Genomic DNA, 27,785 nt, shown 5'->3' with positions numbered 1-27,785 from the left:
GCTATAGCTCCCATGATCCCTAACAATTAGCCACAGTAGCTGGAGCTGATGGGAAATGGAGGCCCAGTACTGTACTAGTTTTCTGGGAATGCAGTTGATAGGTCCCAGAGAGGCGATCAGTCCAGAATGGCAAAGACTGGTGTAGGTGTTAATTGCTCTTTTTAACATTTTAAATGTGTTTTTTATTATATGGTTTTATGTTTTATTTGAGATATACAGTGGTACCTCTACTTATGTGCCCATTTTGTTATGTATCCTTCGGGATACGCACGTCGCAAAGCCAGAAGTATATTTCCGGGTTTCGCCGCACATGCGCAGAAGCACTCTACCATGCTGTGCGCATGCGCAGAACAGGCAGCTCCGGTTGCAGAAACCTCACTGTTTAGGGAAGCTTTTAATGTTTAATAGATTATTGTATTTTAATGTTTTGTTGGAAGCTGCCCAGAGTGGCTGGGAAAACCCAGCCAGATGGGTGGGGTATAAATAAAATAATTAATAATAATAATAATAATAATAATAATAATAATAATAATAATAATATCATCATCATCATCATCAAATGGAATTAGAGGAGATACCTAGTCAACAGCTTTTGGCAATTGAGGATTGGAATTAAGGTCCCCCAAGGCAACCAGCAACTGCAGGACAAAACTTGGTTACAGAATGTGGTTAAGGAGGCAGCACCTAAAGTAAACCATGACCTCGGGATTGGATTACACACTGAGTCAAACCTTGAACACAGTTAAAAAAGCATTTGCTAACATGACACCATCACCCACCACCCAGACCCTGGAGTCCTTCCCATTCTGGCCTGAAGGGGGTGCACTGCCACTTCATCTCATCAGATTTATTTTGGAGCCCCTCCTGTCAGTTTTTTCTCTGCCTTTTTTCCCATCAGGTTGCCAATACGCACCTGGAATGTGGCTTGGCGAAACAACTGAAGTTATCCATTATGGGTGTAGCAGAACCACGGATACGTGGGCCCATAAACCTCCTTGAAGGTCACTTTCCTGACGTGCTCTGTACATTGCAATGGTTTTGTCTTGGGCTTTCCAACCAAAGTTGTTGAGCTTTTTTTTTTAGGATTAAAGTTGTTGAGGTGGTTTTTTAACGATTTTACCCCAGGAAACAAACTGCCGCAGGAGCCGGATTAAACTGAACGGCGGGCTGGATTAGGCCTCCGAAACGGACTTTGGACATTCCTGTGATGACACCAGAGCACTCTGTCTGCCATTCCCTTGCCATGTAACTTCCTCATGATGCATATGTAATTTTCATGCAGATATGCCTTCTTTTGAAGCAATACATTTCCTCCCCTGCCCTCACCCCCCCCCAATGCACAAGTGGCCACCCTCCAAGGGATTGTTCCGCACCCCTTAACTTTAGTTTTTTAGGACTGCACTGCTGGTTATTATTTAATTTTCTTTAAAAGGTTGCCGTTTTCTTCCCTACTTTTTATTTTATTTTATTTTTTAAAAACCCCACTTGGTAATTTTGTGTTTTTATGGTGAGCTGTTTTTAGTTGCTTTTGAAGCTGCTCTAGTTGCTTTTGATGTGCAGGCTCTAAAAATATTGTTTTTATTTCCTTTGATGATGCTGTTGTGATCCTTTCTGGGTTGTTGTGAGGCTGCTGGTACTTACGATACTGCTACTAATACCGTTAATGACCATACCTAATAACAGGAATAATTTTAAAAAGAGAACTGGAATTTATTACCAGAGTCTCCTAGGATCATGGGGGAGCTGCCACATACCAGTAGTTGGTTCATCCAGCCCTGACTGGCAGCAGCTCTCCAGAACCTCAGGCAGAAGTCTTTCTCAGTACCTGATCTTTCTTAGTTACAGTACATAAAGATGCCGTGGGCTGAACCTTCTGCCACTGAGCTCTGGTCTCTGACTGTTCTCAAACTTTATTTTATTTATTTATTTATTTATTTATTACTTATTTTTATGCTACTTGATTGCAAGACAAAAACAAAAGAACCTCAAAGCTGTTTACAAAAAAAAAAGAAAACCAGTTTTGTTTATTTTTTTAAAACCACCTCAGTTCGAAACAAGAAAATTTAAACTTGCAAAAATAGTTAAAAAAACTGAATTAAAACACAGGTCAGCATTCTACATGTCTGGGTAAGCTTGCCTAAACAGAAATGTTTTTAGCATGCACCAAAAAGAGTGTGGTGGAAGTCTACAGGTATGCTTGATGTAAATAGGCAGGGAGTTCCAAAGTGCAGGTGCTGCCACACTAAAATATTGATTTCTTACAAATGTGGAATGAGCATTGTGTGGCACTGCCTGCTCTGTGGAATGGGGCGGTTGGACGGGCCTTTATGGAGTATGGTGATTTTTCAGGTAAACTGGGCGCACCTAGACCTCCTTAGTTCCTGTAACACATTTTACAGAGTCTTTGGGGAAGCAACATTGACCCACTGGCTGGGTAGTCTGTCTGCACTCCAGAAAGCAAGCCAAAAAGGGCTGTTCCTTCTTCCATGCCTTCAGACAGCAAGCTGAAACCAGGTGTGCAGATACAAGCCTGGCTATGTCTACCCCTCTGTGTCTGAATTCCCATCCTTCCTCTGACATCACCTCCATTTGCTACCAGGTGGAGTTGCTCGTGCGTCACACAAACCTCTTAACTGCAGCTTACTACATGCACAAGAGCTGAGTCACCAGACAGACTCAGACCACAGAGGTCCATCAGCAGGCCTTCTCGGAGGTCCAGAGAGGCCTGTGGCACTTCCAGCTTTCAATGACCCTGGCCATTAAAAAAAAAGTATCAATGACCCACAGGGGTGAGGGGAAGAAGGCATGTCTCTTACTAAATCACAACTTTTCTTTGCTGAAATTTGGAGCTTTAAGCTGAAAGCGTGCATGACGTTTGGGCTGATGTGTATAAATATATAACAAATGTCTAAATTTGTAACTCTGGCCCAAAGGCCCTCCTGGCTCTTCCCACCTCCTCTAATTGGCACCTGGCTCTAGAACAGGATGCAGGCCTGACCAAACAGGTTCTTCTTGGTTTCTTGTATAAACAGGTGGGTCTTCACATGTGAAATTGGGTAGAAGTCTCCCTCCCTCCCTCCCTAGTGTCAAAAGTAAGATTCACTGGGTTGGTAGCAGAAGGAGTTTTGTATTGGAGCTGTTTGCTCCACACACAGCTATCCCTTTTGACTTTGTTGCATCGTCATTTGTGCCCTTTCACAGCCAGGTTTTTCTCTCTCTTTCTCTCTCTCTCTCTCTCTCTCTCTCTTTCTCTCTCTCTCTCTCTCTCTGTGTGTGTGTGTGTACCCAATGACACACATCATACACTACCAAATTGATTTCCAGTAAGGTTGTACAGTATGTTTGTTAGTTCAACTAAGCCTTTGGTTGATTCACTGATGGAATGGAGAATTAATTTAAGACTGCTTCTTTTAAACCCTTGATTCTGACAAGCCACTTTAGCAATCAGGGCTTTCCTCAAAGAATCCTGGGAACCATAGTTAAGTAAAGGTTCTGAAAGTTGTCAAGAGACGCCCCCTATTCACCTACTCACCAGTGGTTTTTTTTCTGGAGAAAAAGGTGGGGAAACTCACCACAAAGTTGGTTGGTTAGTTTATTGTGGGGCCAGTCACAGTGCCACCCCCTTCCCTGGGCAGTGGCTGAATGTAGGATATGAATAATAAACTCAAGCAGACAATGGTTTGGATTAGAAATGGCCACAACTTATTGATTATTGATATAGGTGGATTTTTGGCTTCGGGTGTATATCCATTCCGGCCTCCGCCCCCAGTCAAAAAATAATTATTATTTAATTTTGAAAAGGTAAGGTAAGGGGAAATGGTTCCCTTGAGTTAAAAAAATTAAAATATTGCACTTCGTAGAGGTACAATTTCAGGATAGGTCATAACACTCAGTCCGTCTTCCCAAGGAACTGTGGGAACTTTAGCTGTGTGGTGGAGATACAGAGTCTCCAATCAACTCTTGGCACCCTTAATGAGCTATACTTCCCAGGATTCTTTGGGGAAGCCATGACTGCGTAAGTGATACAGGAGTGTCGCAGTGGATACAACCAGCTTGCTTTTGCTTCAAATGATAAGCTTTCTATCTCATGCTCCTCTTCCACCTTCGGATGCAGAGGCCAAAACAGATTTGAGTAAATGCAGTCTTAACTGGTTAGTGGGCAGATTACTAGTGAATAGAAAGACTTGGTCCATAAAGCTCAGTATTGTCTTCATTGACAGGCAGGAGCTCTCCAGGGTTTCAGACAGGGGACATTCTCAGACCTACTAGCATCATGTAAATATATGGTAAAGGATTAAGCAGTGATTCCCCAACACAAGTTTGGGTTAAAAGTGAGTCATAGGGCTGAAACAGTTGGGAGAAGCCTGCTCTGTACTGAGCTAGAAGGAACATAATAAACTGCTTTGTTCCCAAGTGGGTATTCCAAACCCCTTGACCGTTGATCCACGAAATGCAGTTCTTCTTCCCCAGCAGACAGGATCTGGCCACTCTTGGCTCCTTGCAGCTCCCAAACAGCCTCCCTCACAGAAAATGATGAAGTTACCTTTGCTGCTCATGTTTCGAGTGTCTCTTCTCTGAAACCAGATCGCCTCCTCCAAAGCATCCAACCTGTGCCTTGTTATTATATTCTAGAGAACAATTCAGCAGTGTGGCCGATGAGGCAGGTAGCAGCCACCTGGATGGGATGGGAAAGGCACAGAGATATGCTTGCATTCAAAGCCATGGAAACTTGGCCTCTATCCCACAAACTTATCTGCATCTCAAAGGGGAGAGGGCAGAGGAGGTAGCGCTGGGGGAGAGGGTTCTTGCTTATATCAAGCCTCCTTTCAGGGTCGAAAGAGGCCATATATTTCTGTTGCCATTTCAAAAGATGGATAGCAAGAGAGCAACAGAGCCTAGGGCTTGCCAACCTACCGTAGCAGTTCGAAAGCACGTCAAAGTGCAAGTAGATAAACAGGTACCGCTCCGGCGGGAAGGTAAACGGTGTTTCCGTGTGCTGCTCTAGTTCGCCAGAAGCGGCTTAGTCATGCTGGCCACATGACCCGGGAGCTGTACGGCGGCTCCATCAGCCTGTAAAGCGAGATGAGCACGGCAACCCCAGAGTCGTCCGCGACTGGACCTAATGGTCAGGGGTCCCTTTACCTTTACAACTATTAGTAGTTTACTATTAGTGTGTATTTTACTATTAGTATTTTAACAAAAGAGAGATTCTGCTTAACTGCATATAAGTCCTTTAAGCAGTTTACATATCAGCGTTGGAATTGTCAGCAAAAAACCCCAACCCATTTAAAACAACTCATAAGAAGAGCAGAATGAGTAAACTCAAAAGTTAAAAGTATGCATTATAAGGTAAAAATGCGGATTAAAATATATGTCAACTTCACATGTCTGAGGAGGCTTGCATAAACAGAAGTGTTTTTAGCAGGCACACAAAACAAGAAAGCAAAGGTGCCTGCCTTATGTCAATGGTAATCAGGCAACAATTAAACCAAAAACTTAAAAAAGAGTGGGAAAGTGTGGAAGAATATATGATAAAACATTGTTCCCAAATCAAACTCTTGATATGCATTTACTAAATTTCATAAAGTAAAAATTAGGATAGATAAGTTATTTATTGTGTGTAAATGAGATAACAAAGGTAATCAACACAACTGAAAAGAAACCTGAGTGATTGTCACTGTGGTAATCTGCAAGGGGTTCCCACTATAACTATTGAGGCTGCGTACACACCACACATTAAAACAGATTCCTGGGAACTGTAGTTTAGGGTTACTGGGAATTGTAGCTCTGGCATGTTCAGTCTTTTTAAACAATCTTAAAAACCTCTCCTTCCCTCTCCTTCCCTGATCTCGCTGGCTGGTGAAATCTGTTCAAGAATCTCAATTACCTCAACAATAAATTAGTGTGTAACTTGACAAAAAATCAGCAAATCTTCCTTCAAATTATTTGTTGTTTTTATTGTCTGTGCCTGCAGGAGGAAGGGTTCAACCGGAAAGTTTTGCTCTATGCCTTGCTTACACTGGCAGGCCATCAATATATACTGCTCAGTTTTTTTAAAAAAGAAAGAAAGCTCCATATGGTGTTCTGCAGAAATAAGGCCTGACACTCTCCAAGAAATTTCCTAGCTGTCTCTCCACTGAGTTCACTGCTCCCACCTAACCCTCTGCCTGTCCCCCTCCCTGGACAAAGGGGACAATAGGAGGGGGACATTTACAGGTGGAATCTGACCTAGCAGCCTCTAGGCATAATGACTTTCTCTCAGAGGTATTTTTAGCTGTGAACAAATTTCAGGAAAAGCTTTTGTGTGGGGAGACACTGAGCCCTTTGTTCAGGCTTCTGGGAATGAAGTAAGCCCTGAAAGGTTTTTAGAGTTTTATACACTGAACTCCTGTCTGCCACGATCAAGATTTTTCTTTCTTTCTTTTTAATGGGGCAGAAATGGCATTTTGAGCAAATCTTGGAGGGGAAAAGGGCTGTTTCTCTGATCTAATTTGAGGAGTGTCAAGGTGGCTTGGGAAGAGTCTAGCCCAGTAGTATCTGCTTGAGTTTTGAACTTCTTTCTGAGGCCTTGGGGATGAAGTCAAGCCCCAGCCTTTGTGCTTGTTGCCCTTAGTGTGGTGTAGTGGTTAAGAGCGGTGGACTCACAATCTGGTGAACTGGGTTCGCGTCCCCACTCCTCCACATGCAGCTGCTGGGTGACCTTGGTCTAGTCACACTTCTCTGAAGTCTCTCAGCCCCACTCACCTCACAGAGTGTTTGTGGTGGGGGAGGAAGGGAAAGGAGAATGTTAGCCCCTTTGAGACTCCTTCAGGTAGTGATAAAGCGGGATATCAAATCCAAACTCTTCTTCTTCTTAGCTAGAGATGCCAGGGGGTTGAGAGTGGTGCTTTATGCATGCAGTGCCAGGGGCTTTTACCCACTGAGCTATAGGCCTCTGTACATGGATCCAGCATCCCCTTCTGCTTGCTCGCATTACTTTTATAACCATAACCATTTTACAACAACCCTCTAGGATAGGTCATTGTCATTATCCCCCCTCATAACACAGACAAGAAGCTGAAAGTGGCTTTGTTGCAGCCTTCCTAGCAAGGACACAGCAGCTGTGGGGTTCAAACCTCAACCTCTGAGAACCAACTATGCAACACCAGCCCACCCTGTTTCTCCAGAAATAAGACATAGCCATAAAATAAGCCGTAGGAGGATTTTTAAGCATTCAAGGAATATAAGCCATACCCTGAAAATAAGACATAGTAATAGGCGCAGAAGCAATGCCAGCTGTGGCAGGAGAAGGAGGAAAAAATAAGACACCCCCTGAAAATAAGTCATAGTTGTTGTTTTTTAGGAAAAATAAATATAAGACGGTGTCTTATTTTCGGAGAAACACGGTAGTACAGTGGTACCTCTAGTTACGAACTTATCGTAATTCATTCTGGAGGTCTGTTCTTAACCTGAAACTGTTCTTAACTAGAGGCGTGCTTTCGCTTGCTGCCGGGCCGGCACACGATTTCCGTTCTCATCCTGGGGCAAAGTTCTCAACTCAAAGTAACTCTTCCAGGTTAGCGGAGTTTGTAACTTGAAGTGTTTGTGACTCAAGGTACCAGGGCCGGCTCTAGGTAGACTCCCGGTGGCGTGGTGTGGAAACCATGCTGCGCCCTGCGAGGGCGGGGGCGCCGGAGCAATCTCCGCCCCTCAGCGCCAGGGCGGCCGACCTGCTCGAGACTGCCCTGCAAGGTACCACTGTATTGCTATTGGCATCTAGCAGAGCACACTTTAGAATGTGTGAAGAACTTGGCAGACATTCATTCATCTTTGCAACAACGCTCTTGTAAGGCAGGCTTGCATTCCCCTGTACTGTGTGCAAACCCTGGCCCATCACCCCAAGGCACCTCTCAAATGCATCACTCCCTGGGCTCACCCAAACTTCCACTTTTCCTATGCTTTCCAGGCATGAGCCCAGGTGATTTTTCATTTGCCCCGCTGCTTTTTAACCCGCTGATTAACACTGAATTAGAACAAACATACAGTAAATGCACAGAACACCCAACTGATGTATGTTTTCCCAAGGGAAAGCAGCGGGACCAGCAGAATTGTGGATGAGCCCCCTGTCTGCTTAGCTCTCCTTGACTGTGAAGTTGTCCAAAGTCACTAACCAGCAAGTCTGTTTTTATTAACAACTCTCAGTGGTTGAGAGCTGCTGCTTCATGTATTGTGAGTGCTGTCAATTGCATATTTTCCTCTTCCCCCTCTGGGGCGAGGATTAGGCTTTTGTTTGCTCTGTAAACAGAATTACACAGTAGACTATAGACACCAAGTTATATTCTGATCTCTCAACAATCAAGGGAAATATTTTGTTGGGGAGGTGGGGAAAGAGATTATGCTGGGCTCAGTACTCAAATAATGGGTTGTAGAGAGAAGGTAGTTGTCCTGCTGCAAGAATTGACCTCTGCCACAGCAAGGAGAGGCTAAACTTCCTTGTGCAAGGCTCACACTGAATGCTAGAAAGGAACAAAGATACAATGTTGGGGAGGGGAGGGAAGCAGAGCTCCAATGTTGCTTCAGCAACAGCCAGCCTTATACTTGTAAAGGTAAAGGTAAAGGGACCCCTGACCATTAGGTCCAGTCGTGACCGACTCTGGGGTTGCGCGCTCATCTCGCATTATTGGCCGAGGGAGCCGGCGTATAGCTTCCAGGTCATGTGGCCAGCATGACAAAGCCGCTTCTGGCAAACCAGAGCAGCACATGGAAACGCCGTTTACCTTCCCGCTGTAGCGGTTCCTATTTATCTACTTGCACTTTGAGGTGCTTTCGAACTGCTAGGTTGGCAGGAGCTGGGACCAAGCAACGGGAGCTCACCCCGTCACAGGGATTCGAACCGCCAACCTTCTGATCAGCAAGCCCTAGGCTCAGTGGTTTAACCACAGCGCCACCTGGGTCCCTTGTACTGGGCCCTATATAGGAGCAAGCAGCTCTTCTTAAGTTGTACCTCGGTTTAAGTACACAATTGGTTCCGGAAGTCTGTTCTTAACTTGAAGCGTACTTAACCTGAAGCGAATTTTCCAATTGAAGGTAATGGAAAGTGGATTAATCCGTTCCAGACAGGTCTGCGGAGTACTCAACCTGAAGCGTACTTAACCCGAGGTATGACTGTAATTGGTTCCTGAAGTCCATACTTAACCTGAAGCGTACTTAACCTGAAGCGAACTTTCCCATTGAAAGTACAGTCATACCTCGTTTTAAGTACGCTTTGGTTTGAGTACTTTCCGTTTAAGTACTCCACGGACCCATCTGGAACGGATTAATCCACTTTCCATTACTTTCAATGGGAAAGTTCACTTCAGGTTAAGTACAGACTTCCGGAACTAATTGTGTACTTAAACCGAGGTACCACTCTAATGGAAAGTGGATTAATCTGTTCCAGACGGGTCCGAGGAGTACTTAAACTGAAAGTACTCAAACCGAAGCATACTTAAACCGAGGTATGACTATATACTCTACATTCACATAAAGGTTATTCAGTTAAATAGGGACCACCAGTGCTGGATTTATGTATAAGCTAAACAAGCTATAGTTTAGGGCCTCACTTTCTTGGCCCCCCCCAAAAAACAAACTGGATGTACATTTCCAAAATAGTGGTACCTCTAGATGCGAATGAGATCCATTCTCTAGCACCGTACGTATCCGGGACAGTACTTAACCTGAAGTGGCAAATCTGCGCATGCTCCCCGCGTGATTTGGTGCCCCTGCACACATGGGTGACGTCATTCGGCGCATCTGTGCATGCGTGAATCGCCGAACTCGGAACTTCGGAAGTAACCCGTTCCGTTACTTCCGGGTTCGGCGCGTACATATCCTGTGTCGTACGCATACGTAATTAGAGGTATGACTGTATTAAGATGAAGAACAAATAAAACCTACATACAGCAACAGTGTTTTGTGTTGTGTAGGCTCCTATGATGTAAGAAATGGGCCCCCACCTGCTAGCCTGCTCCCTAAAATATCACATATAAAGGGCCCCATTACGTTCAGGGCCTCATCAAACCTAAATCCGGCCCTGGGGACCACCCTGTTCTAGCAGTCTTTGCTCAGCTGTCCACCTTCACATGCTTAAAAAAACAACAACTTAGGAATTTATTTTTCCTTTTACAGTTGTATGGGATTTGCATTCCCCAGTGGTTACAAATTTGGAATCCTGCTGGGATACATTTCACAGCCCTGCAGCTGTTTCCTCAAAAAGTTGCACAGAGGTCAAGGGGTGGCTTCCCCTTTAGGCTGTGCGCCTCTGTACTGTACACCTTTTGGAGGAAGAGTCATTGGTGCCATCAAGGAAGGCCTCTGGGCTGGATATAGAGAGTTGCACTTAGCAGATTGAGCAGGAGGGCCCCAGACACAGCAAGGCTTCAGCAACACAGGAAACTGCCTTATAAGTACTGCATCAGGCTATGGGCAAATATAGCTCATTATTGTCTACTCTGGCCAGCACCAGCTCCTCTATGGTTTCAGGCAGGAATCTCGCTCAATCCTACTTGGAGATGCAGGGATTGAACCTGAGACCTTCTGCATGCAAAGCATGATGCTCTACCTGTGAACTATGGCTCTTCCAGCTGTGAAGAGGCTGGAGGTGAGCTAAATATACATTACGGTACTATCTTAAGGAGTGGTGTGGTGTACAGGTACAGTTAATTTTTCCAAGTGTGCCAGAACAAGACATAATAGGTGACTGCACCAATCTTAATTCATACAGGGTGAGTTTTTTTAAAAGAGGCGCCCTGGAACATGTGTACTCTGTATCTACAGGGCCTCTTTTAAAGGTCTCACCCTGTACTTGTACTGTAGTTGAAAAGCTACTGCTGATCCCCCTAGTGGCCAGGTAGGGTATAATATTTCAGCCTAGTTTGTAGGACAGAAGAGCCTGAAGCTGAGTACACTGGGGTAGCCAAAGTTGTTGGATAACAGTTCCCATCATCCCATCATGGGATCCTTGGCCATTGGGCATCCTGTGTGGGGCTGATGGGAGTTGGAGGGATGAAAAACCCTCCCGTGCCTGAAGGCCCTTCAGCTTCCTGCCCAGTCTCATAGCCCCTTGCACACAGTGAAGGCTATGTGTGGAGTATTATTTGTACCCACATGAACCAGATGGAAGGGGTTTTGGTCAGCGGGATTCATAAGACTTGGCAGCCTCTCTGTCATATCATCAATCTTTGCGCCTGGAAGATGGCACACCTCCCGGGACATCCTGTTACCTCCATACACTGCTGCCTCTGCCCTCCTCGGCAAGGAGTCACCTACCACCACCACTCGTCTCTTCCTCCTCTGAGGAGCGGCAGAAATGGTTCTGTATTCTGTGCCTTCCACAGACATTTTGGTGTATTCTGAGGTCTGCACCTGCTGTCCTTGCTCCTCTGGCCCAGAATCAGCGTCCAAGCTGAGGGCATGGAATCAACCTTGCAACTCCAGTAATACGCAACATGGCACCTGGCAGTCTCACATCCGTGTGTCGTGGTTCCTCCAGGGTTTTGTCTCCTGCATGGGGTGAACTTCCACCTCCTTAGGGGGACCTCATCTGCATCACTGTTCCAGGACAGTCCACTCTGCTCTATCAAGGGATTCCTCCTCTTGGCCAGGAGCTCAAAGTGTGGCTAATTGAGCTCAAGTTGCTGTGCCTTCTCTTTCAGCAAGGCAACCGAGTGTAGTTTTGCACCTTCTCGGGCAAGAAGACAAACATGGCACAGGTGTTGCTGGTCACTGCAGCAGCTCCCTCACCATCCATGTCTCCTGGTCCTGTGTACCCAGTGAGGCAACCTTCCCCTCAAACCACCCTCACAAATGCCCCTGTTTACAAGTTCATATCATAATATCACCCAATAATGATATTATCATACAACCATATCTTACAGCCATATCATTAAATCATGCAGTCACAGGATCACATTATCATACAGTCATAAGATCCCAGTATCTTATCCTATATAATAAAGTGCAAGTGTCTCTGCGTCCAGATTCCCTGTGTCCCTGTGTCCGCGCTACTGCACATGTGCCCCACGGACACAGGGATTGGATGCAGAGACTGCACACACACACACACACACACACACTCCCCACATACCCCCACCTACCATTTCCCTGCGGCCGCCAACCGCTGCTCCCAGCCGGACTGAGCGTGGCGGGGGGGGGAGAGAGAGAGAGCGCATGTGTGCGTCCAACAAGGACAGGTCCTGGGATTCGGAGAAGCGCTGCGCAAGCACTTCTCCGAACCCCGGGATGTCTCCTTCCTGTCAGCGGCTGGGGGAGAGGAAGGAAGGAGGAGAAAGGGCTGCTTTCTCCTCCTTCGTTCCTGTCCCCCTGCCGCTGACAACAAGGACAGGTCCTGGGGTTCAGAGAAGAGCTGCGCAAGTGCTTCTCCGAACCCCGGGATGTCTCCTTCCTGTCGGCGGCTGGGGGAGAGGAAGGAAGGGGGAGAAAGGGCTCCTCCTTTGTTCCTGTCCCCCTGCCGCCGACAACAAGGACAGGTCCCGGGGTTCGGAGAAGCGCTTGCGCAAGCGCTTCTCCGAACCCCGGGATGTTCTAGCACCCATTTACTCAACGGGCTGAATTACACTAGTAATCATAATATCATACACGCATACAAGCACAACACCATATAGATACATAATCACAACATCGCAAGGTCACACAATCTTAATATCACAAAATCACTATATCATAATATCATATCACATCATAACATCATCAGATATAATAGCCCTCAATGCTACCCCCACATATGATTGGATGAATGTGTGATATGATGATTTTGTGATATTGATTGTATGATATGATGATTGTGTAGTAATCATGTTTGTAGTGTGTAAAAAATTTTTTTATAGAGACAAGCTAACCAGATTCATTTTGCACATTTGGCCATTCTGTTTCCAGGATGGTCCTTGGAGTGGTATGTATAAGGTGGGGCATCTGGTTGGCCGCTGTGAGATCAGGATGGGCCTTTGGCCTGATCCAGCCGCAGGGTTCTTTTTATGTTCTACCCCCATCTTCTCTGAATAACAGTTCCTGGGATTGCAAGTGCAGAGGGTGCTCAGCTCCTGCCTCTGGGCTTCCCGTAGGCATCTAGTTTGTCAAGGTGAGAACAGAATGCTGTACTAAATGCAGGGGCGAAGGAAGGTGTTGCGACACCTGGGGCAGGCGTCGCTACGTAGGGCGCATGTGCGGCATTGCTACGTATGATGCATGCACCACACATAGCGACAATGCACATGCGCTATATAGCAGTTTGCCGCCGCTCCAGTGCCATATGGATGGTGTTGGGATCCTCTGCTTGCGGCTGCAGCTGGAAACGGAGGATCCTCCAAATGTGGCTGCGGTGGCATGATTGCTGCTCGTGTTGCTGCAAGCCCCCACAAGGTGACTTCTTGTCACCCCCTGCAGACATGGCACCCGGGGTGCCCCCCCCATTGCAATGCCACTGACTAGATGGGCCACTAGCCTGACCTATGCTCTTTCGCTCTTTCTCCACTTTTGGAGGCAGTATATGCCTCTGGATAGGAGCTGCTGGGAATTACTGGTGGAGACGGGGTGTTTGCATTCAGGACCTCCTTTTGAGCTTCTCACTGAGGCCACCTGGCTGGCCAGTGTGAGGCCAGGATGTGGCCTGTGGCCTGCTTCTTCCTAAGTCCTGTTTCACAGTTCGCTGCTGGCTTCTTCTTTTACCTACACTTGTTCTGCATTTATATTTTGCAGGGGTCCTGGCAGCTGGGGAGCACACATTCCCTTTCCAGTTCCTGCTTCCAGGTACGGTGAATTTATTCTTTTGCTCTCTTGTTTCTATTGATTTCCAGGACTGTGACTTAACAGTGACTTCAGACTTTCTATAACCTTGATTTTAACGTCCTGTGAGCGCAAACTCAGGGTTGCCTGGGGTGTCATGCAAGTGATTAACTGCTGTCAGATATTGCTATTATTATTGGTAATTTTATTTGGATTTCTTACCTGCCTTTCACCCTAACTTACCGTGGCAGGCTGCAGTGATTTAAAATACACTGTTAGAACAGCTTACAACTAAGTTAAAATCATAGGAGTTTGGTGGGTCTCAGTTGCATCAGCGGACAGAAAAAGGAGATTTATTTTCAGCATACGACAAAAACTATACAACGAAGGTGTCAGGTGCACCTCTGTGGGGTGGGAATTCCAAAACCTGTGCAACATCTGGCCATGGTTTCATGTCAAGTGAATGAATGTGAACGAGGTGCTGTTCTAACAACCACAGTCTGCTTTTAGACAGCCCTTGCCTGTCTACTTTGCTGCTTACTGTCCAGTCCTTGGGTACTAGCTGTCAGATTCCGCCGCCGCCGCCTCCATCTCAATGTTGCCTTTGTAAAGGGAGGAGGAGGAGGAGGAGGAGGAGAAGGAGAAGGAGAAGGAGAAGGAGAAGGAGAAGGAGAAGGAGAAGGAGAAGGAGAAGGAGAAGGAGAAGGAGAAGGAGAATGGGGACGGGACTAGAATGGATTGGCTCTACAGTACCTCCCTTTTGGCAGCACCTCCTGTTGGGCCCCCTGTCTTATTTATTAAAGATATATATATGACCCTTCATCCGAGGACACATGGTCACAAGCCACTATGGGCTCATACACACTAATTGTTCACTGTGCTTTTTAGGCACAGGTCTCTGCTTTTCCAGTCTGTGTCCTAGCATTTCTATTTTATTTATTTCCCCCCCGCTCAACCGCTTTCCTCATGGAAACCCACTCTTTAAGGCACTTGGCAACATGCAGAAAAGCCCAAATTGTCATTTGTTCCAATTCAGCGTTAAAGATCAGGTTTTCTTGGAGAAAGCGGTGGGGGTAGGGGAAAGTCCTCTGACACAGACCAGGAAAGTGTGGTCTGTTGCCTAGAAAGCACGGGGCAAAAGGTAAGTGTGAATGAACCCCACAGTTGAATATGTGGAACAGAAGCTGATCCGCTGTGCTCCCCCCTCCCCAATTTGCACCCATCAGGGTCTGCAGGTTCAAATCATGCCCTGCATTCTCTCTCTTAATTTTTAAAATTGGTTGTTTCTATATAAAACCATGAAACATTAAACAATAACATTATCCCCACACACACACACACAGACGGAAAAACCCTTGCTTATTCTTTACCGTTTTTTGTTTTAATTGAATGGCTGAACTTTGACTATGTGTGTGTGCATAAGAGCATCTTCTCTGCCATGAAGCTCACTGGGTCGACTTTGGGCTGATCACACCTTTCCTGCCTAGCTTACTTGCAGAGTTGTTGGGCTGGCGTCCATGGGGCATTTCCAGTTGGTCTTGAGGGTTTGTTTGTTTGTTTGTTTAAAGGAAGCGTGGGATATAAAGAATAAGCAGTTAACTAAAATAACTAGGAACTTCTAAATCAGGTTTTAAAAAGAGAGTTTAAAAATGCTTAGAAAGAGGGGCTGTTGAAGACTGTGTTTATCTGAGGCTGTTCATGGGCCATGCAAACACCAAATTAAAAACAGACTTTGATGCAAAGCACAGAACTGAACATTCCTAAGAATATTTACATTTTGAAATTTGATATCTATACTAATTATGGATTGTGTGGATTTCATCATGCCGTTTCTGGAACATCAAATTTATCTTGTTCCTTTTTTTAAAAAAAATACTGTACCATTTTTGTACCATGTATGCTCCATATTTTATTCCGTAATGTAAGTTGCGTAGAGAGCCCTGATTGCAGGTGCTTCATGAATATTTTAAACAAATAAAAACAATTGGCATTCCTAAGTCAGCTTACAATACCCGCCTGCTTTTTCTTTTTTTAAAAAAAGAAAGCAACAGTTTTCTAGTCCTTATGACCTGCACAGCATACGGCCCACTTGCAGCTCCCCCAAGGATTTTGGGTGGCCTGCAAAAAAATGTAAAAGAAAGTAAAGATGTAATGAGTGCATTTCCATGCGCCACTTGAAACTGCCTTCCTCTATTGTGCCAATGTTTTTCTTCTAGGAAAAAAAAGGTGCCAGTACTGTATACCCGAGTACCCCAGAATAAAAGCACTGATTGTGCCCATCTTGTAATTTGGTGGATGGGTTGCCACTGAGCATTATCTCCTGTTTGTCACATAACCCACGGCAACCAACCATTGCCAATCTATCTCTAGTCTGAGAGGAGTGACAGTCATATCTTTCCACTGTGTTTTTGGTCGTTGCTGGCATGCAGCTGACACCCGCTATGTGGCGAGCAGCAGCAACATGAGGGCTTCTTACCCCACCCCACAGCAGCCCACCAAGTTTATTTATATATTTTTTAAAATAATTTTTATTGAATTTTACACAAAAAGAAAAAAAGAAAAAGATAGAAAAATACAAAAAAGAAAAAAGAAAAATATATAAAACAACATCATCAATTCTTATTCCCCACAATTCTTCACATATTAAATAACCCTAAGATTTAAAAATAGATCTTCAACTCCCATTCTAAACTCTGCAGACTTCCTCATTCCCCCTTCTTGAGTTCTCAATAATTTACTCATTCTTGCAGTTTCTAATTCTATATTCACATTCTCTCTTCCAAATTATTACTTCTTTTTAAATATTTACCCTTCACCCTTCACATTTCCATTTTTATCTTAAATTTCTCTACCCTTTATCCAGAAAAATTCAAATATAACTTTTAAATCACTTTTACCCCCTAATTATTCCCTCCCACAAAACTAAAACTACCCCCCTTCCCTTGGAATCGGTGTCTCCAGAGACATAAGCCAGCTCCTTAAAACATTCCGGATTCAGACCATTTTTATCAATCAATACAAATTTACATAATTCTCCCTCACCCCACTCCTGCTCTGTCCCAATCTAGATTTTGCCAAACCCTTACCCCCCTCTTCTGTATTTCTCGCACTTTGCTTCCAAGTCCATTCTCCTTCTTCTGCCCCCACCTACTTCCTTCTCCCCCTCTCTCACCAGGGTCTTAATCTTTTTGTTTTTGCCCTTTTTGGGAGGCTTTTGGATCCCATCCCTTCCCTGTTTCACTTCCAAGTTTATTTATATTAATTGAAATTTCCCTTTTTAATAATATGGTTTATTTGCAAAACGGTTAATTATACCTTTACTTGGAAATTGGTCTAAAGAAGTTTAGCCTGTTTTAATTTTGGCCCCTACCTACTGCCTAGTTGTGCAGGTCTGCCTTATGGTCAGAGCCGGCTCAGCCATGAGGCGAAGTGAGGTGACTGCCTCAGGGGGCAAGATCCACCAGGGCAGCAGATCCTGATGTCAACCTTTCCCCCCCACCCCCACCTTATTCCTGATGTAGATCTTCCCTCACCATTTTTTCCCTGGGGGGAGGGAGGTGCCATTTTGGGGTCCGTCTCAGGTTCCAAAATGTCTTGGTTTAGCCATGCTTATGGTTGTAAAATGCCCCACATCACGCTCCTCCCCAAAGCTATTAGAAATCAAGAAGATGTACGGTTTTGGTTTTACTTCTAATGTTTGCAAAACATATACATGTCAAAACCTTTTCCTAGAGTAGAATGAGATTTTGGCAAAATATTTTTATTGTGCTTTTCTAGTCTAGTGCAAGACATGAGAAAGTGTGCTTGTGTGGGTGTTCATTTAAAGCCACATTACCTCCTGGGCAGCCTCCTGAGGGTCAGAAGCAAAAGTGGGTGAGGTAACAGGGAAACAGGTGTATCAAGTGTGTTTGTGTGGGTGTTTTATATGCCATGTCTTGTCTCTTTTCTCTTTGGAAAACAGCTTCAGCTCCTACATCCTTTGAGGGTCCCTTTGGGAAGGTCTTGCACCAGGTCAAAGCTGTGATAGAGACACCACGGTTTTCCAAGGATCACAAATGCAGCAAGATCTTCTATGTCCTCTGCCCGCTGAACCTGAATGACATCCCTGAGATTGAGGTACGGGTTGGTGGGAAGGAAGGAAGATGGTAGGCACCCACATGCCTTGCTTTTCAGTCCCAAGGGATAGATCATTAAACCACTTTGGGAATTCCTTGAGGGGAACAGGAATCTCCTCGCCATCTTCAGCAACCTTAAACTATGGTTCACATGATTCTTAGAGGAGGAGCCAAAGACGGTTCAAAGTGGCCTCATAGTGCTTTAAATGAATAGTGCAGGTGGCATAGCTGCCAAGTACCCCGTTTTCCCTGGGAAACCCCCCGTTTTTACTTACCTTTTCCCGGTGGTCCCCCGTATCACTTCGTCTCCTGTTTTTCTCCGTTATTTTCTCCTGCCGGCAGCCATTTTTCCCCCTTTCTGATTTGTCCTTCTATGGGCACCAAAAATGGCCGCCGCCGGCTTCAAAAGTAGCTTCTCCACATGACCGGAAGTGCGTAGACACGACTTCCGGTGTCGGCGGCGGCGGCGGCCATTTTTGGTGCCCATAGATGGGTGGGGCGACACCAGAAGTTGCATCGACGCACCTCCGGTCATGCGTAGAAGCTACTTTTGAAGCCGGCAGCAGCCATTTTTGGTGCCCATAGAAGGGCAAAGCGACACCGGAAGTTATGTCAACGCAACTTCCAGTGTCACACAGCTGCCGGTCCCGGATTCTGCAGTCCGGGACTTGGAAGGTAAGGCAGGTGGGGCCTAACCCAGTGGCAGGCAGGGTGCATTTTCCCTTCTCATCCTAGTGTTCCTTTTCTGCAGCAGCCAAACACAACGTCGATCACAAAGAAGTTCAGCTACAAGCTTGTGAAAACTGGCAACGTGGTCCTGACAGCCACCACAGACCTCAAGGGCTACGTGGTAGGGCAGGTCATCCAGTTGCGGACAGACATTGAAAACAAATCAGGCCGGGACACCAGCACCGTTGTAGCCAGCCTCATCCAGGTAACCGGGCTAGGCTTTTGGTAGTGTAGTTTAGGTGCTCAGCTTTGCTTGAGGGGCACTTGTTCATTTTTTGTTCCCTTGCTGCAAATGCAATCTTAGGAACATAGGAAGCTGTCTTTATGAAGAATTAGCATTAGCTGTTGATGAATCCAAGGCAAAACCATAGGGTTGTAGTCAACTGAGTTCTTTTCAGAATAATAGGCCCTTTTTTTTAATTAGAAGAAGAAGAAGAATTGATATCCCACTTTATCACTACCCGAAGGAGTCTCAAAGCGGCTAACATTCTCCTTTCCCTTCCTCTCCCACAACAAACACTCTGTGAGGTGAGGAAGGTTGAGAGACTTCAGAGAAGTGTGACTAGCCCAAGGTCACCCAGCAGCTGCATGTAGAGGAGCAGAGACGCGAACCTGGTTCCCCAGATTACGAGTCTGCCGTTCTTAACCACTACACCACGCTGGCTGTACTTGGTGAACTTGGAGTAGGTCTTATTTTCCCCTTCTCTTCTCCCCAACCCAGAAAGTTGCCTACAAATCCAAGCGATGGATCTATGACCTGAGGACCATAGCAGAAGTGGAGGGTTCGCCTGTGAAGGCCTGGAAGCATGCAGAGTGGAGAGAGCAGATTCTCGTCCCAGCGCTGCCTCAGTCCATCCTCCAAGGCTGCAGCCTCATCCATATTGACTACTACATCCAGGTAAGGTCCAAGTTCTGCTGATTATGAGCACAGGTTGTGGGCTACCAATAGAGCAGAGGCAGCAGGGGGCCTTTTTCAGCCCAAGGGCCACATTACCTCCTGGGCAGCCTCCTGAGGGTCAGAAGCAAAAGTGGGTGAGGTAACAGGGAAACAGGTGTATCAAGCAGCACATATATTTTGTAAATAATATTAAAAAACAAAACCTTCCAGGCCCAAACATCCCTAGGGAGGGATGAAATGTAGACATGGGTAGAGCCCTGAGGGCTAGACAGAGAGGTCTGGAGAGCCATATTCAGCCACTGGGACTGACACTTCCGCACTCCTGGTGTTTGGGTCCTTGGTCTGACCCCACAGGACTGCTCCTTTTAGTGTCATAGAGTAGGGTTGGAAGGGACCCCAAGGGCTGTCCAGTCCAAACCCCTGCAGTGTCCTCATGCATGCTTTCATATTGTTGTGTGGTGTAGTGGTTAAGAGTGGTGGACTCGTAATCTGGGGAACCGGGTTCGCATCTCCGCTCCTCCACATGCAGCTGCTGGGTGACCTTGGGCTAGTCACACTTCTCTGAAGTCTCTCAGCCCCACTCACCTCACAGAGTGTTTGTTGTGGGAGAGGAAGGGAAAGGAGAATGCTAGCTGCTTTGAGACTCCTTCGGGTAGTGATAAAGCGGGATATCAAATCCAAACTCTTCTTCTTGTCTCCCTGCCCCTGCCCCTAGGTTTCCCTGAAATCTCCCGAGGTTTCTGTTGCTCTCCCGATCTACATTGGCAATATCGCTGTGAACAGGATCCCCCTCAACCCGGCCCGCTCAGCCCCTCACATCCTGTCGCCCGTGATCCCGAGTGCACCACCGGTGGACGAGGAGGCCGCCGGTGGCTACCACCCCATGGACAGCATTTCCATCCCCACCAAGAGCCACTCCCAGCAGCAGCCTTTCAACTATGCACCAGGCTTGAGCTTCCCGGAAGCAAGGCTGGACTCTGAGCAGAGCAGCTCGCCCAACCACCCCACACTCTGCCTCTCAACAGGAGCGACGGTCCCTTACTATGCCGAGGGGACGGTGGTTCCGGTTCCCACAGCCAGCTCCCTCATCCTGCCTCCCGAGTATAGCACCTGGGGCTACCCATACGGTAAGCACCTGCCTAGCCTCAGATAGAGTTCCTTGGCTGGGGCAGAGACCCCAGGGGTTGTGCTGTTGCCCATATGGGCAGCAGTGTGTGATGCCTATGGGGACTGGTGGGGCAGAAGGACAGGGAGGCCGGCAGGAAGGGGCACCAGAGCAGATGACAGACAAAGCCAGTTTATTCTATCTTTGCCTCCTCCTCCTTCCTCCTCCTCCCTGCTGAGTTCTGAAGGGCAACACCAAGACTAAAAAGGAAGGCCCACAGCTCTGTGGCAGGGCACCTGCTTTGCATGCAGAAGATACCAGGTTCTGTTCCCAGCATCTCCCAGAAAGACTGGAGAATTTGCTACTAGGCAGCCTCAACAAAACTGAACTGAATGGACCACTGGCAGCTTCTTATGTTCCCCTGACGGTCCCCCTTATGTTCCCCTGATGGTTAGAGCTCATGGGCCATTGACCTGCAGACCATAAGAACATTAGACGGCCAGTGGCCCATCTAGTCCAGCATCCCATTCTTGCAGATGTCTGCAGGAAACCTCTCCTCTTGTACAGGTTGCAGCAACTGGTACTCAGAATCATTGCTGCCTCTGACCATGGAGGCAGAGCATAGCCATCATGGCTAGTTAAAGGTAAAGGGACCCCTGACCATTAGGTCCAGTCGTGACCGACTCTGGGGTTGCGGTGCTCATCTCGCATTATTGGCCGAGGGAGCCGGCGTACAGCTTCCAGGTCACGTGGCCAGCATGGCAAAGCTGCTTCTGGCGAACCAGAGCAGCACACGGAAATGCCGTTTGCCTTCCCGCTTGGAGTGGTACCTATTTATCTACTTGCACTTTGACGTGGTTTCGAACTGCTAGGTTGGCAGGAGCTGGGACTGAACAACGGGAGCTCACTCCGTCACAGGGATTCGAACCGCCAACCTTCTGATCAGCCCTAGGCTCTGTGGTTTAACCCACAGTGCCACCTGCGTCCCATCATGGCTAGTAGACACCATTAAATTTACTCCTCTATTAATAGGTCTAATCCTCTTTTGAAGCCCTTGCAAGTTGGTGGCCATCACTGCCTCCTGTGGAGTTAAGTTCCACAGAATGACTATGGACTGACTGTGTGACCACAGTTTGAAAACCTCTGAACTAGATGGCTTTCAACTTCTCTCTTTTTTGCTTCCTTCCAGAGGCACCCCCTTCATATGAACAAAGTTGCAGCAGCGCAACCTCCAGCCTGAGCAATGGCAACTAGCCACGAGCTCACAACATGATGTCTGACATGCCAAGCTGGGAGAAAGGACAGTACAAAACATTGCCTGGAAGGGGCGCTCCCCCCCCCAGCAATAGTTCCCTGGGCCATGGCTGCCTTGCACAACAATCTCTTTCCTTGTGCTGTACAGCTCATCATCTTACTTGCTGCTTTATAATCCAAACACCTGTGATGCCTTATCGAAATGTGGGAGTCATCGTGTATGGAAAGATAGAGGTGTGTGCAGATCTGTGTGTGTGTGTGTGTGAGAGAGAGAGAGAGAGAGAGAGAGAGAGAGAGAGAGAGAGAGAGAATGAATGAATGAATGAATGAATGAATGAATGTACATATGTATATATTTTGAGTGCCACCCCATATCCGTTGTGTGCTAACCAGAAAAGGTGTGTGGGTGTAGACAAATTGCTTCTCTGCTGGGCGTCCAGTGATTTAAGCCCAGAGTGCCCTTTTGCACTAGCTTGCCCTCTAGAGAACAGTACAGGCAGTGCAGGAAGAGCTGCTATCAACATTCCTTCTGGTGTAGGACAATTGGCATTCCCCTGCCATTTTAAAAAATGTGGCATAGCACATCTGATTTTTACTCTGGGTGCTTGTAGTGGTTCCTTTTTTTTGGCTCATGAGTGCTTGTAGTAGCTACCATTTTCCCTCTCTCTGCCACCCCTGTAGTCCACAGACTGGAGACAACTGACAATCACAATTCTATCCTAACTCTACCTCTTGAATTTGCTTCTCCCAGAAAGTGAGTCCAGATGGAGGAGGGGAAGGAGGAGAGCCTTTTGGAAAAGAAAAGAAAAACATACAGTTTGTTAAGCAGAATTCCAAATAGTTAGGAGCTTTGGGTGGTGGTGCGCTTGATCCATTGGACAACAGTGGGGGGGGGCAGGTCTCGTGCTGCGCTCCACAGTGAGTGCCTCTGCAGCTTTGCAGCTCATTGCCAATGGAGGTGGGAGGCTGGTTGGCTATATTCCTTCTGGAGTTCCTTGCCTCCTTCAGATAGAGAGTCCTGGCTGCTTACTAGCATAGCAGTTTTGAAAGTGGACTAGCTGTTGCCCAGAGAGACTCTTGGCCTCTGCAATCTCAATGTTACAGAACAGCCAGTGTCAAAGTACTTTTAAAGCAGGGCTTCTGACACACTGTGTGTATCTGTGGGTTTGTATGGGGTAGTTTGCCCCATGGCTATTTACCATGTTGGGTGTTACATTTTTCTGCATGTGCAAGTCTGATCTGCTAAGCACCACCTCTGGAGTAGCGAAGCCTTTTTACTTTCTCTCGGCCAACCTGCCTGCCTCTCTTCATGAGCTCCTTCAAGTTTGCTGGGTGGCTGATCCAGCAACATGGACATGCAAATGTTCACATTCCCAGCGCCACGTGGTTTTTATAGGAAAATTGATCCTCTTCCCCGACCCTTTTTATTTGTGTCTTTTCCCAATCAGATTCGTTTAAATGGTGAAACTTTGGAAACACAGATGTTAATGTATTTAATAAATTATTCTGAGACCTTGAATGTAAAAATGTCTTCTTTGTTTTGCTCACACACACACCTCCCACTGCACCCCTCCCAGCGCCTCTAATTGAATCAGGAGTTGGCCCTCTAAGTGCTGCTCTGAACAACTGCCGGCCTCATCCTGCCTGTGTGTAACAAGAGTTTCCCAGCAAGACCTGGAGAGCCATAGGTTCCCCATCTCTGGATTTAAACCCTAAATGTGAAGCAGGAGCCATTCTGCCTATCCTGGTGTATTTTGTAAATCACTCTGTTTCTGGAACAGAAGTGTGCTGGTGCTAATGTAGCCAAATCAGGGGGGGGGGGAACAAAAAACTAAGAGGGAGCGTATCAACAGGAGGTATGAGAAGTACCAAAAGTTGGCAGCCGGGGTAGGATGGGGAGGAGAGAGAGAGAGACAGAGAATTTAGGCACCCATGGTGAGATCTGGGTATGTTCAATGGACACAGAATGGAGTGTCCGTAGTGGGGATATGATGATGGGAAATGATTCAGGGTAGATAATGGAATGGAGCAGCTGGAATTATGGAGAGGGATCCCTTGAAACACTGCTGTTTCTTTGCAGGCCCCCCACCTTTATTTAATTTTCAACGAAGTAATTCATTTAATGTATTTTATTTAATGAAAAGGTATATACACTCCTTGAATGTAAGAAAACCTTGAAACAGTTTAAAACATTAAAATTATTGCTTAAAAATGAGCATTGTTTTAAAAACAAAAACAAAATATGATTGAAATCAACAGATAAAACCAAAATCAGCCTTTAATTTGCTACAGTGCTGAATGGCAATCCTGTACCACCCAGTTTCACAAACTCTACAATTTCAGCTGAGGCATAAACCCAAGATGTGCATGTGTTATCCACGTCAGATATAAAGCTCATGCCGGAGGACTTGATTTACTTGTGAGGCATCTTCTGGTATCTCTTCCCTGCCAACTTCTCCTCTGCTAGTGTTGTGACATTTCCAAAAGCCAGTTCTTCGTCTCCAAACCAGATGCCTACCAGTCACAGCTGTCTGTCTGTCTTGCCCTGAAGGGGCATGGAGGGCATCCTTCAAATATTCATAGGAAGTAGCGTATAAGAGGCAGGGCTGGCTGATGTTCAGAGAGAACGAGGCAGCGGCTAGATGGCTGGATGGTCTTGGCTTCTGCTTACTGTAGTGGGAAGACCTGTGAAGTCTTGTGTCAGCCATTTCCTCTCCTAGTTTTAATCAAGTGGATTCTGTAAAAGTGAGACCATATTAAGCACATATCTGGCATCCCTGAGCTGGGGTCACTGCTAACACTTTCCCTGGCATTCCCATTAATAGAAGAAGAAGAAGAAGAAGAAGAAGAAGAAGAAGAAGAAGAAGAAGAAGAAGAAGAAGAAGAAGAAGAAGAAGAAGAGTTTGGATTTGATATCCCGCTTTATCACTACCCTAAGGAGTCTCAAAGCGGCTAACATTCTCCTTTCCCTTCCTCCCCCACAACAAACACTCTGTGAGGTGAGTGAGGCTGAGAGACTTCAGAGAAGTGTGACTAGCCCAAGGTCACCCAGCAGCTGCATGTGGAGGAGTGGAGTCTCGAACCCGGTTCCCCAGATTACGAGTCTACCGCTCTTAACCACTACACCACACTGGCTCTATAAATAATAATAATGGTGATTTGAGCAGTGTTGGGTAGCTGGCTGTAGTGGTCATATATTTCACAATCTGATCTCCTCACCCTCCTGATCTGAAGGAGGGAAAGGAGAACTTTATCATAATGGGGCCCACATGCCAGTCTTGGGCAGGGCCAGAGCAATGGGTGTACATTACCTTTGTAAACCATAGGCTAATTTCTACATACACAGAGAGACACAGCCTTCTCTGTCCCCCAAATGGGCAAGCAAGGAGTGTTATCAAAGTTTAAGGATACATTCCAGCCAGGAGGGTGTGAAGTGAGGCCAGTGAAGGCATGGACTGGCATGCCACATTTGGCCTCTGCCCTGGAGCATTCTGGGAAATTAAAATGGCCATGTAGCTTAGCCATGCAGTGCTGTTTAGTATTCAGGCAAGCCCTGGAGGGGGTCCACTCAAAGCTCATTTTGTCCACCTCAAACTTAGATACAAACCCTGCACAAAAGCATATTGTATTGCCCCTGCTTCAGGAAACTGCCACACCACTGTATTCTACCTGTGCACATTCACCACACTACGCCAGTGTGGTGTAGTGGTTTTGAGTGGTAGACTCGTAATCTGGTGAACCGGGTTCGTGTCCCCGCTCCTCCACATGCAGCTGCTGGGTGACCTTGGTCTAGTCACACTTCTCTGAAGTCTCTCAGCCCCACTCACCTCACAGAGTGTTTGTTGTGGAGGAGGAAGGGAAAGGAGAATGTTAGCCGCTTTGAGACTCCTTCAGGTAGTGATAAAGTGGAGTATCAAATCCAAACTCCTCCTCCTCTTCTTCTTCTTCTCTATTATCCTGGTTCCTAATGATGCCCAGGTAGCCTTTTAAAAAAAATGCACCTTTTAAGTAATGCTTCCTCAACCTCTGCCCTCCAGATGTTTTGAGGCTACAATTCCCATCATCCCTGACCACTGGTCCTGCTAGCTAGGGATCATGTTCTAAGTCTTCCACTTGTCAATGCACAGGCTGTGTTTTCTGATATCTCTCAGTGCTAAATCACTACTGTGTGTGTGTGTCCATGTGTGCCTTTTATGAATGCATTTTAAAACATTTTGTCAGCTGTGGTGCTACTAGCAGCAATTCCCCAGCTAGGTTCTACCCATCTCTGAGCCTAACTTCAGCCCTTGAAGGTGGAAGATTCATCCTGATCCTAGTATATGTACAATGATTTTATCTACAATGATTAAAGATGAAAGCCCTCCTTAGTGTCTGTGAGGGTGTTTTTTTTGGGGGGGGGAGTTCACTTAGCATAGCACCAAGAGAGCCCTTCTGGATCCCACACCAAAGACTAATCTAAGATACCCTGTTTCTCCTATTTAAAGGTGTAGTCATAAAGTAAGCATATATTTGCATATATATTTTTAAAGGTGTAGTCATAAAGTATATATTTGCAAAATATAAGACATACCCCATGCCATGTGGAGCGAGACCCCTGAGCGCCCCAGCCAGCAAGTGGGATCCAGTATGCCAGCTGCGGAAGCAGCAGCAGGAGGAAGAGGCCTGCCGTCCTGCCACCCTGTTTTGGGTGATTCAGGTCATTTTAGGGGTGCAGAGCAAAGATGTTGAGCTTTTTTGAGGGGAGCCAAAGTTTTTTAGCTTCTTTGGGGGGGAGCCCACTGATCTACCGGTGATCTACCACAGATGTCCAGTGATCTACTGGTAGATCACGATCTCCCTGTTGGACATGCCTGCTTTAAATGAACAGTGACAAATTCCTTTTGTCTGTCCTGAATCACCCATCATTCAGCTTCATCAGATGGCCTTGGGTTCTTGAGTTCTTACAGAAAGAAAACACCACCACCCTATTTCTCCACAACATGTGTAAAACTCTACATCATGTATCTCCTTTAAGTTAAATCAACATATTTAAAAGTACAAAAAAAGTTGGTAGTTTTAGCTAACATGGCTGAAAGCAGGATCTTTGAGGCATGGCAGAAAGAGAGACTCATCAGGTGTAGAAGAAAATATAAAAGATTGCCTCCTTTGTTACAGAACTCCCACCTAGAGGAGGCAAAGAAAGTGACCACACACAGAGCATCCTCTTTAGAAAGTTGAAGAACTCTGTGCTTGTCTGTACCCTGTGCTTGTCTAGCAAAACATGCACTTGTGATTTTGACTGCAAACCCCACACCTTCTGCATGCAAACCAAATGTACTACAGTATCACTGAACTGTGGCCATATGCTTGAATCTATTAAAACCGAATTGAGCAGCTGAAGACCCGTGTTCTAGGATCATATGTGGCTATGCACTGCTGGAAACAGAACACTAAGCTGGAATGGATCTTCATTCTCATCTAGGATATCATTTCGCGTGACTTGGAAACCAAGCATGTCACGATCTTGGGGTTCAGTCACGTACCAGCAAATTCAGGTTGTGCAATTACAGTTAAATTGGGAGCTCTTGGACAGCAAACCTGCTTCCTTTGAAGATCAGACTTTTTCTGATGAGGAAACAGGTGGGGAAATGCACTTGCTTTGATGCAAAGATCCTCTAACCTCTCTGCAAACAATTCAGAGGGTTGTAGCCTACTAAGTTATACTCAGAGTAGCCCCTATGAAGCTAATGGATCTAAGTTAGGTGCATCCATTATTTTCAGCGGGTCTACCCTGAGTAGGATTAGCAATTGGCTCAACCAAGAGCTACCAGCCCATGCCATCTTATCTCCCTGCAAACAAATCAGGAATACAATAAACAGGCCATCCTGCAGCCCCCCCCCCCCAAGATGATGCAGTCACTCCAGGGTACCCTTGTATATTGCCTAC

General features: G+C 46.3%; 1 protein-coding gene across 3 annotated transcripts in view; it reads left to right on the top strand.

The window, feature by feature from the left end:
* ARRDC1 (arrestin domain containing 1) overlaps nucleotides 1–23,378 on the top strand; it is a 55,764-nt gene extending 32,386 nt beyond the window's left edge. The window contains exons 3-8 of one of the 3 annotated variants that reach the window (XM_060270276.1): nucleotides 13,732–13,782; nucleotides 17,720–17,874; nucleotides 18,628–18,807; nucleotides 19,324–19,500; nucleotides 20,216–20,627; nucleotides 21,795–23,378. In XM_060270276.1, the coding sequence (XP_060126259.1) occupies nucleotides 13,732–13,782; nucleotides 17,720–17,874; nucleotides 18,628–18,807; nucleotides 19,324–19,500; nucleotides 20,216–20,627; nucleotides 21,795–21,859 (1,040 nt within the window). In that variant the 3' untranslated portion in view covers nucleotides 21,860–23,378. Of the gene's footprint in view, nucleotides 1–13,731; nucleotides 13,783–17,719; nucleotides 17,875–18,624; nucleotides 18,808–19,323; nucleotides 19,501–20,215; nucleotides 20,628–21,794 lie in introns of all 3 variants that reach the window. The other 2 variants (XM_060270275.1, XM_060270277.1) reach the window with 2 other exon arrangements.
* Nucleotides 23,379–27,785: the final 4,407 nt, after the last annotated feature.

The sequence above is a fragment of the Zootoca vivipara genome, chromosome Z (genome assembly GCF_963506605.1).
Source record: "Zootoca vivipara chromosome Z, rZooViv1.1, whole genome shotgun sequence".
In the NCBI taxonomy this organism is placed as follows: Eukaryota; Metazoa; Chordata; class Lepidosauria; order Squamata; family Lacertidae; genus Zootoca; species Zootoca vivipara.
The sequence above is the reverse complement of the archived record's forward strand: the minus strand, read 5'-3'. Positions and strand labels throughout refer to the sequence as shown.